The sequence below is a fragment of the Ooceraea biroi genome, chromosome 5 (assembly GCF_003672135.1).
Source record: "Ooceraea biroi isolate clonal line C1 chromosome 5, Obir_v5.4, whole genome shotgun sequence".
Taxonomy (NCBI): domain Eukaryota; kingdom Metazoa; phylum Arthropoda; class Insecta; order Hymenoptera; family Formicidae; genus Ooceraea; species Ooceraea biroi.
In genome coordinates this window covers 11,365,883-11,376,257 of record NC_039510.1, presented here as the reverse complement: position 1 = coordinate 11,376,257, position 10,375 = coordinate 11,365,883, and the positions used below count along the sequence as shown (strand labels likewise).

General features: G+C 40.5%; 4 protein-coding genes across 6 annotated transcripts; 3 read left to right on the top strand and 1 right to left on the bottom strand.

Moving 5' to 3' along the window:
• The first annotated feature begins 133 nt into the window (after positions 1-133).
• On the top strand, positions 134-3,688 carry LOC105281134 (transmembrane protein 18). Of its 2 annotated transcripts, XM_020032181.2 has the most exons (6): positions 290-353; positions 895-1,482; positions 1,982-2,099; positions 2,172-2,226; positions 2,320-2,413; positions 2,526-3,688. In XM_020032181.2, the coding sequence occupies exons 2-6, from the start codon at positions 1,297-1,299 to the stop codon at positions 2,658-2,660; spliced, it is 588 nt and encodes a 195-aa protein (XP_019887740.1). In that variant the 5' UTR covers positions 290-353; positions 895-1,296; the 3' UTR covers positions 2,661-3,688. The 2 variants fall into 2 exon arrangements, with proteins under 2 accessions (XP_011340461.1, XP_019887740.1); XM_011342159.3 differs by lacking the exon at positions 895-1,482 and having other exon boundaries at positions 134-353; positions 2,526-2,667.
• Positions 3,689-3,842: 154 nt separating this feature from the next.
• Positions 3,843-5,919, top strand: LOC105281135 (transcription termination factor 3, mitochondrial). The gene is made up of 2 exons (XM_011342160.3): positions 3,843-5,495; positions 5,604-5,919. Exons 1-2 carry the CDS (start codon positions 4,559-4,561, stop codon positions 5,879-5,881), a joined length of 1,215 nt encoding a protein of 404 aa, XP_011340462.1. The 5' UTR covers positions 3,843-4,558; the 3' UTR covers positions 5,882-5,919.
• A 51-nt stretch (positions 5,920-5,970) lies between these two features.
• LOC105281141 (endoplasmic reticulum-Golgi intermediate compartment protein 3) lies at positions 5,971-10,276 on the bottom strand. Its single transcript, XM_011342165.3, has 8 exons — positions 9,954-10,276; positions 9,317-9,475; positions 9,123-9,239; positions 9,005-9,045; positions 8,855-8,922; positions 8,557-8,780; positions 8,313-8,441; positions 5,971-6,970 (listed from the first exon to the last, which is right to left on the bottom strand). Exons 1-8 carry the CDS (start codon positions 10,201-10,203, stop codon positions 6,633-6,635), a joined length of 1,326 nt encoding a protein of 441 aa, XP_011340467.1. The 5' UTR covers positions 10,204-10,276; the 3' UTR covers positions 5,971-6,632.
• LOC105281140 (reactive oxygen species modulator 1) lies at positions 7,289-8,542 on the top strand. 2 transcript variants are annotated; one of them, XR_894249.3, is made up of 4 exons: positions 7,289-7,598; positions 7,844-7,982; positions 8,067-8,255; positions 8,346-8,542. XR_894249.3 is itself a non-coding variant. In XM_011342164.3 (3 exons), exons 2-3 carry the CDS (start codon positions 7,852-7,854, stop codon positions 8,173-8,175), a joined length of 240 nt encoding a protein of 79 aa, XP_011340466.1. In that variant the 5' UTR covers positions 7,290-7,598; positions 7,844-7,851; the 3' UTR covers positions 8,176-8,303. The 2 variants fall into 2 exon arrangements, 1 of the variants encoding a protein (XP_011340466.1); XM_011342164.3 differs by lacking the exon at positions 8,346-8,542 and having other exon boundaries at positions 7,290-7,598; positions 8,067-8,303.
• Positions 10,277-10,375: the final 99 nt, after the last annotated feature.

Sequence of the window (10,375 nt, the reverse complement as noted above, 5' to 3'; positions counted from 1 at the left end):
GGATCCGCGGTACGTACAGGTGTTGCGAGGACACGCCGCGGAGCCGGCCGCGTGCTGCGAGTCTCGAGCCTGACACGCGCGGCTACCAGAGGTCGGGATCATGCGACGTACGTCCTGCGCGAGATCCAAGTCGCGCCGGTGATCGCGAGAGCGGTGTGCGTGCGGACTCCCGTCTCGCGAATGCGCTCACGTTCTCCACCTTCCGCTCCTTCGGCGTCTCCTCGTCATCGTTGCAATCGCCATCGCCGCGACACCCGTAAGCTCCCTGTGACGCGAGAGGCACCATGTCCACCGACGACTCGATTCTTATAGCGACGGACGAGATCGACGGTATCTGGCCCTTCCTGCAGAGCGTGAGTCCTCTCAGCATCCTTCTTCCACCGCTGTTACGCCTACGCGTCGCGGACATTCCGCCAGTCAACGAGTTTGTTGATCACGCAGCAGCTCTTTTCCTATCTGTCGATTAACTTTTGGCCTTCGGCGGCGTGTGTGCGTGTGTATGCGTCGCTCGCACCGACGGCCCAACCGACTGCGCGCGCGTGTGTCGGCGCACTACTCTAAGCTTTTTTTCTTTTTTCTTGCGCACGCTAGACTAGAAACTAGAGCTACATTCTAAAAGGAGCGCACGATTTATGTAAATATATCGCGGTTAATTAAATCCTCGTGCCCGTGTCTCGAGTCTGGCGGAATCTAAAATACGCGGATTTTCTTCGGCGTTATTTCACGCAGCAGCGTTAAACATTCGCGGTGAACAGACGCGAATCCATAGAGCTGCTTCTTTACTATATATATTACGTATTTATTTCGTTTATCTATATTATATGACCGAGGTCACTGTCAATACAAAATACATTAAGTCGAGACACACACAGTGCAGATTTTCCTCGTTTACAGGCCTGTTTCTCTCAATTACACTATGCTCTCTACGCAATAAAATGTAGTAGCGCTCAACAAGGAGAAGAAAAAAGAATTGCAAACATGTTCAGAAAGAATACGAGAGAATACTTCAACAATAAATGTTTCTTAAGTTGCGCCTTCTTTGTAATTGAAATGACATAGAGAATACATATTTATACTCTGAAGAAAGAGGGGAACAAAGAAATGAAATGCTGGAGGTATCACCGAAACATACAAGTCTGCTATATATGAGCTGGAGAAGCGCAGGAAATCATCAAACATTGCAAATCATTTTGCGTCACAGTGCAACAACTTTGCGCTCCAAAGTTTTAATCGGCGCTCTTGCTCATTGCCACGCTGCACTTTCAATAAAATCCGGTTGTTCTGCCCAAATGCGGAATGCAACAACATATCAGATTTCGTCAGAATAAGAGCAGTCTCTTCGCAGTCTTATTAACGCTGGTTGATCTTGTTATCGCCCGTGCAATGAGAAACAGGATTCAGTTGGAATGTAAACAGAAAAAAATTTCGATCGATGATTTTTGTCGAGTTTTCATTGCCGTTCCTGCGGCAGGAAATGAAAAGGTCGGAAACGCTTTTGAAATCGTTGATTACGTTAGCATTCTATTTTTGTCACGTTCGCCAGTTCGCAAGCACGCTTTGCACCAAAACGTGTTTTTTTACGAATATAATTATATTCACTGTAATTAATTAAGATATAATTGATCCTTCGGAATAGATGTTTTCGAGCAATTATTGTGTGCAAATTATTCATGATGATTCCTTTACTTCCGTGTTTCACGACGTTTTCACGACGGGACTATCGTTCTCACTTGTGCAAATAAGTAAATAGATTGTTAGGAGAATAAGTATTATGTTTATCTTGTTTCTCTGCCAATGTGAAAATATATAATCGCAAAAGAGTACTCTAACAGATAACTAAGATAAGGACAATCATAAAAATATAATATTTTTTCTAGTCGTTCAAAAGTTATATCACTTTTTACTATAACATCTGTTTGATTTCCTACAAATTAAAATTGATATTAAACAAATCTTTTGTAATGCTACGTGATTGTTGCAGATTGATTGGAGAGATCCATGGCTGGCTGTCCTGTTGACTTTTCACATTGCCATCACAATGACCGCATTAATGACTAGGAATCATGCAAATTTTCAGATAATTTTGTTTCTTGTACTCTGTAAGTGTTTTGCTTGTGATTGTCGTGATCTCGCCTTTTTCGTGATGTTACCACAAACTTTCTCTGTTTCAGTACTCCTGGTTTATTTCTCAGAGAGCATTAATGAAGTTGCAGCAACAAATTGGAGGTATGTATTAGTTGCGCGAGTCAAAGTGAATTTCTTCTTCCGGATTTCTTCCACTCTAATCTGATAATCTTTAATGATTATGATGATTCACAGGGTATTCTCCAGACAGCAATATTTTGATTCGAAGGGCTTATTCATATCCATCGTTTTTTCTGTGCCTATCTTAATAAATTGTATGATCATGGTGGTAAGTAATATTCAAAATCTGTACATGATTTTGAAGCTCACCTTGATAATATATTTTAGAGAATTTAGTTATGATGCATGATCATCACAAGTTGTCACAAATAATTTTTCAGGCTAGCTGGCTCTATCAGTCCAGTCAGTTGATGACAAGTCTAAAGAGGGCTCAGCTGCGACAGCAGGCCAAAAATCGCCAGTTGGACGGTGAAACAAATAATAGCAAAATGGCAGTCCGGCAGAAAAACGATTGAAATTCCGAGATCTAGTCATACCGCGGAGAACTAAAACAGTACAGGATATATGTTATTTAATTTAAGGACAAAATGCAGATTATATCGACTACATCGACTTGTATAAGTTCTAGTTTAGGTTTCACGGAATGCTGTGTACACTTGGCCATTATTGATTCGATAATCGCTCTGATCTCGATCACATGTTTACCAGTTTGATACTTTGAGGGGAAAAAAAGAGCTATGTATGCATAATTTTGCATATATGTATATATATATTTTATATATAAGATTAAATTTTTTATGTATACATATATTGCTATATAAAAAATATATATATATATAAAAAGCTTATGTATATTATATATAGCTTTTATATAAATCTGTCTTGGTGCAATCAGAATGATAATAGACGTCAGAATTGCCTAGTCAAGCTTTCATGTTAGAAGGTACCTCTACGATTATCGTGCTGCATTGAACTTTACGAAATCAAGCTGATTCTCCAACAAATACGGGAAACGATGATGGATTAATAAGAGATATAATCAGTCGTACAAACGATCATTGTATTGGACCGTGCACAGTTGCAATAATGCGGCAGAAAACATTGTTACCTTATCATTAAGGAACATTCCGGTAATTTATTTCTGTTTTTATATTAAGATGCTGGTCGTGAATCAAAGTGTTCTTAATGTATGATTAATGTACTTATATTACGTAACGTAGTGCAGGCATGTCACTTTTACCATAACAGCTCTACTGTAAAGAGATATAAAGGCTCTAGACTATAATAATAGACCATTTATGGATGTGCATGTGTGTATCTGCACGAGTGAATACGCATTCTACGAATGCGAAGTGATAGCCTTTTGAATCGTGCTTTGCAATTTTGTGAGAGAGAGAGATCGAGAGATGTAGAATGATCCGAGAATGCTGTATTGCGTCATTTTCTGAGTTGTATATTGATGTAAATCAAAGCGCATTGTCTTGCCGCTTTTATATTTAATACGCGTTTAACCGTTTTAAAATAATAAAGTATTTGTTAATACAATTATGTGGATTTCCTGCTTTGCAGTTTTCTGTAACGCTGATTAGTGACTAATTGGATCGTAAAGTATGTACGTATAATGTTCTCTTTTTTTCTACGAGACGAGTTTAGTTTCCTGCTTTGCGATACTTATCTCAACGAGAAAGCGTAACATGACTCGTTAGATTTACCGTATACTGTTGGGTTGATCGAAAAGTCCATAGAGATGGTTTTTTTTAGCAAAATTTAAACAAAAATTTGTATTACGAATTTTGCTAAAAAAATCTACATGGACTTTCCGGTTAACTCAATATGATACTTATAAGTTGATTGTTTTATTTTTTTATTTTCTTAGTGCAAATTATTGTCAGGCACTACGTTTACGCGAGCGTATGTTATTTCTGTAGTAATTTACTCGAATTATATAATTAGCGTTAGGCTGGTATTCATCTTAAAACATATACTTACTCAAATTATCGTAACTTGTGATAATTTGAGTAAAGTACTACAAAAATAACGCTTGTGCAAACATAGTGTCTGTGATTAACAATCCCAGCAAACACAATTATACATTATATTATTATAATAAATTGAAATGTAACAGGTAGTACAACAAAGAGCCTTGGACATTTTTTGGTCGATGGATTAATAGCCAGTAGAGCAACTTCCTTATTCCTCATGGCTCTTCATTCAGTTGAAAATATTTGATAGAGTTGCGCTTCTGTGCATATGTGTATCACGAGATTGTACAAGATAACCTATATTTGTCAATATTATTAAATATATATATTTTTGGACGAAGTTTACAAGAAATTTAAAGACAGAAAGAGAAAGAGAGAGAGAGCAATTTATTGGTTTTATTTAAATCCTTTTACATTTATATAAATTATAAATGTTCAATATGCCATTTCAACGATGCTATTCACTTGTATCAATGACGCGGCCGGTTGCAACGAATTTAATTACACGATTTATATCCAGAAGTCCCAGGCTCGGACAATGTTTACCAAAGGATACCGACAAAAGTCAAGACAACATTATGATTCCTGAATCAAACATTTTATCGAATACGAAAACCGATGATGGAGGTTATACATTGGAGCCTCACAGTAATCTAAACAATAATGCGAGCGCGACTCCGGTCGCTCGTATTCAGCAAATTATCACCAGTGTGCCCAACGAAGATTCTCTCGATGACTCTGAAATTGATGAAACATTGCCGGAGCCTTTAGATAGGTGCACCGAGGATATATCTGACATCGGTCCATATCTTACTCCGACTTGCACTTTTGCGAAATACGCAAACAAATCCCGCACGGTTCAACAGCTAGTGAAGCTCGGTGTCAGCTTGTACAAACTCGAATCGAATCCTGATGTGGTGAAGTTCATTCTGGGCCTTGACTTTGAACGGGACATCCAACCATATATAAGGTTCCTGCACGATTGTGGTGTTCCTGCCAATTACCTAGGTAAATTTCTTACAAAGAATCCTCATATCCTGAAAGTAGACATGGATGATCTGCACACAAGGATAAGATACCTGAGGGCGCACGAGTTTAGCACGGATCTGATAAAGGATATAATCTGCAATAATCCCAACTGGCTGCTGTACAGTACAAAGGATATAGACGGTCGGCTTGGTTACTTCCAAGCGACTTTCAAACTCAATGGTTCAGAAGTAAGGTTCTTGACGAGTAAGGCACCCAAGGTGGTAACGTACAAGATGTCACACCTGATGAGTAACACATTGACCATCAAAGAGGATATGGAGTTTGATCCAAGACAAGCAAAAGTGCTGTTAATCAAAGTCCCAAAAATATGGGTAAAAAGTAAGTATCTCTTGATGTGATCAGACAAGATTGATGTTAATGACAATTTAATGGTGCATTATAATACAATTTAATCAATTGATACTATGTAATTTTAATTGCTTTTAGATCGCACAAGATTGTTAGACACGTTTGAGTATGCACATAACGAAATGCAACTGCAACGTAATTTTGTCGTGCAAATGCCTCACATTTTGCTGTGCAGGAAAACTAGGCTGCAGCAAAGGCATTCGTTCTTAGTAGAGATGAAACGGGCGCAGTACGATCCTACCAAACCGATGTACGTTTCGCCACGAGATTTAATTAGTGGTACGGACGTAGACTTTTGCAAGAATATTGCAAAGACATCTGTCGAGGTTTATAATGAGTTTCAAAAACTCTTTTAATTTTAGTGTAAAGATAAATAAATATTAACAAACACGCGTAGCCTAGCGCGCTTGCTATCCAGTTTTTGGAAGTACAACACTCCCATATCCATTCCCATAAGAGTTTAATTCTCTTTTGTATATTTATGTACACATCATATACAAGTGACTTTTTTACATTAATGTCATTAGTCTCAATCAGTAGTTATGAGCAGCATTATTATCATGGTCGTCTTTGAGATAAAAGATCAGGTGATAAATGTCAGCGCATTACTTACGCATACGTCATTACTTGTATTCCGCGTAACTTATATTTCTTTACATCCATGCACTGCGAAGAAATGAGCAATATTCGGAATTGTATTATACACATGATGCTAAATATCGCTATGTAGTCTCGAATTTTACGTCACTTAAGGGCTATATGTAATATAAAACCAGAATCGACAATTAATGCTAAATAATGTGCAATGAGAATCCGTGTCAGAAAATTCGGTCGTCAGTGTGAAAAAATCGATGCTCACGATGCAACGCGACTCTTAATAATACTTTTCGTAATCGTAACTTAATTATTTACCTAAGGCTGTATTGCATCAGCGATTGACACTAATCCCAATTCATTGTCAGCAGCTCATGTTTCTTATCATAAATTTATGTATCACGAAAATCTCGAAAAGTCGATTAACGTTTAAAATAACAGCGCATTGGCGAAAGGGGTAAAAATAGAATCAGGATTAGCGGTAATCAGTGTTATCGCAATTGGGCCCAAGTATTAATTGTATTTGCCTAGCTCTATCTTCTTCTGTATCGCGCGTACTGAATGATAGAGCAACGAATCAATTAGTCCAGCGACGGTGAACACACCGCCGATGATCGCGCAAGTGTTCGTCGCAAAGTGCCCGAATGACTTCGCCTTTTCCGTGTATTTTACCATGAGTGGACTGAGCTCGTAACTGAAGAATATACCCGGCATCCCAGACTCGCCAGTGACCATTGACACTTGCTTTGCGTGTCGCGTCACAGAGAATTGATTTGTGAACAGGGTCGAGCCATCCGCACGGACGTACGTTGTTGGGACAATCTTGATGTAATGGTAAAACATCATAGCGCCTGAAATCAGAATAATTCCATAAATAGAAGAGTCGAGAGTTTGTTGATTTCATTTTATTTTATTTTTTGGTTTAGAGTATTATAATATATATAACTTTAACTGGTTTGAAGTCATGAGCAGGATTTTCCAAGAATTGTCCATGACATTATATTATTAAGTTTTGCGCGGAGAAGAGGGAAGCGATTTAAAAAATTTGTAATTTTACTAATTGTGATTTTTTTAAATTGTGATTTGTGTAAATAATTATTTTTTATATATCGCTTGTAAAAGTTATCTAAACGTCGTCAAAAATATAATACATTATTCTTATATTTTTCACGAAATGAGATTCTTATTCCTGTATCCGGTATCGCATCGGCACACGGTTTGTATATCCCGCCACGTACGCCATGTCGAGAGTTACGTTCACGTAACGGAAGTAGGTAGCAGACAACGTAGTCGTTTTTTTTTTATCACGCCGCGAAATCATCATGGCGCCGTCTCGACGTTGCGATATAAGTGCGATGTATTGAGAATCCCCGGCACTCGCACGAGATCGCAATTGAGATTTCCAAGTTGGAAAGTACGAACATAAGTACGTCCGAGCGACCGTAAACGCCACAAGATTACATAACGGACGCGTTAATAGTAAGTATACGTACAATTTAAACAGCTTCCACTGCCGCACGTATGCAACAACAAACCTTGCGTAAATCTTCGCACTACATGTGAGACGAGAGAATTTCTTTACGAGATGAAGATTCACGAATTTTTTTCTAACAGGAAGATAAATTTATCTAATCATCTGACAAGATCATCTAATAAGATAAAGTTCTCTTGTAAGTTGTAACTTAAGATGCAACGAATAATGTGTCCATAATTATTTTGTGCAGACTGCAAAATGCCCGTGGTACCTGGAGGAGCCTATCAGCAAGGACCGACTTGTTTCGACAAGATGAAGTTAGGTTTTACAATTGGATTTTGTGTGGGAGCGGTATCCGGTGTACTCTTCGGAGGATTCTCCGCGTTTAGGTATCACTTCCAAGGAGGAATAGCGTACGCACATGAACGTCAAGTGGCATGAACGTGTGATTCATAAAGTGTTTCATTTCGTAGATACGGACTGAGGGGAAAAGAATTGTTCAGCAATATTGGCAAAGTGATGATTCAAGGCGGTGGTACGTTCGGGACGTTTATGGCTATCGGAACAGGAATACGATGCTAGTGCGTGGTCGGAAGCTGTAAACGGCATGGTGATCTTTGAGAGGAGCTTGCTGCTTTATGAGTTGCAACTGTGTTTGTAATGTAAGAACAGGTCATTGAGTTCTTAATAAAATAATTGTAAGGATCAGAGACACGTACCTTCCATGGCGACTACAGTGGTGTCATCCATAGGATTTGTCTTCCCAGGGATGTTGAGCCCGAAACTCAAATGCCTAATCTTATGCGTCATATTGAAGTGAGTGGTAGTGTAAGGCTGAACGTCGTGCACTGTGGCATTAAAGAACACGTTCGTGAAAAGGGACGTTGCTTAAAAGGAGAACCTAAGAATTCTGCGACAACACTGGAAGTGCCTTTGCAAAAGGAAAAAAGGGTGGTATCATACCATGAACGTGATTGACGGAGAAGCTGTTACCCGGCGCAATGTGGAAGCTACCACCGACTCTATTCACTTCCATATACCCATAGATTTGGCAGCCTTGCGTGAAGGCGTGCTTGATTTTTTCCATCGCCTTGTCGTTTTGGCACTGTTTGATATCGGAGGGTTCCGGCGGGGCCCACTTTTTCAGTCTGTAAGCTTCCCGCACCTCCTCGCAGGTGTTGCAACACCTGAAAGTAGAGTTTTTAACTTTGTAGCCGCTGCTCAGACTGATGCTTTAGCTTGGATGCGCAGGTAAAACTACTTTAGCAACTCCGTGCCGGCGCCGTAGCAATCCCCACACTCTTCTGTGGTAGAGGCGACCTCCGCTGCCTGTAAAAACGTTCCATCCGATAACGACTAGCTTGCAAGTGTGCATGGTCGCGAGATATCTATAAAAAATTCCCTTTGTTACCTTCTCTGTAGTTTTACTGACAGCTTTTGTGTCTGTAATATCTGCAATAAAGCATTTTTCTACATGACTCTCTGGACTATTTGATATTATGTGTTGTATGACAGAATATTATGCGTACTCGTCCTTTGTGGGTCCTCGATGGGTTTACCGTTTAAGTCTAGTCGTCTCTTGAAAATATTGTGCTCTATTTGCAAGTGTTGCTCGCCGGTCGTGTCCATCGCGTCTATCGATAAAACTGCAATAGATGTCCAAATGAAACGTACCGCACTGTTCCGTCCCTCGTATACAACGGTACTTACAGTTTCTACTTACGGTCGCAAGATATTGTGGGGACTATTATGTCCAAATTGATCCTCAATTTGGAACTCCTGGACGTATCTACAAATAACTCCTCGCTCATGGTCGGTGTAAGGTAATAGTTCACCTCTGACATGAACAGTATGCCCATGATGATTGTACTAATGATCGTAACTGAAAAGGCATTAGATCTAGTCATTCGCATTGGCGTGAAGTGGCTGCGAACCGACTGCTGATCGCGCGAAATCGCAGTTCGTCGATATCAAGTCGCGCTTGACATATCAAAACGTAAACAATTGTGGAGTGACGCTCACAAAAGCAGGCGGGAAGCAGAAAATACAAGAAGAGAGTGAAATAACGCGTGTTAATTTTGAACACTCGTTCAAGGAAACATCGGTGAGAGCGAGAAAGAGCATCATATCAACTTCAAAATATTTAGGTGCGATGCTAATGAGGGAAGTCAGAGGTTAGCTCGCCGACGTCACTCGCTCGGCGCCACACAAGCATTATTTATTTATTCACGGACGTGACAGAACGCGGATGTTTCTGTCAAGCTCCCGTGGAGCTTGACTCGTGCTTCGTTCTCGCAGGGCTTCAACGCGAGCATCGACGGAGTCGACGAGCGTCGGGAACAAGCTCCGATCGTATTTACCGATCGCACCGCTGAAGGTCCTCACGAGAATGTCGGCCTCCTCGCGTACTTTCGGGTGCACGTCCAGCTGCCGTAGTACGTGCATTTTCTCGTCTGCCGGGGAGGACGGAGAGGACGGCTCGCGGCACGGTGCAACGTGCAGGAAGCGCTTGCCACGGCGCGCCGACTGTTTCCCACATACGCGTGACGAGCCCCTGCCACCTTGAAACGTGGCAGACGGTATACTGCCATTGGCTCGCCGGCCGCACATCCATCAGGATGTGAATCATTCTTGTGCCAGCGGACGCCAGCTTTCGTTTCGCGAGTTCTCTTATACGTGTTAACTTGACGATTTGCCCGAGATGCTAGGTTGACTGGAAAATCCATATCGATCGCCTTGGCAAAATTCAAACGCAAAGCTTCTCTGCGAGAATTAATATATT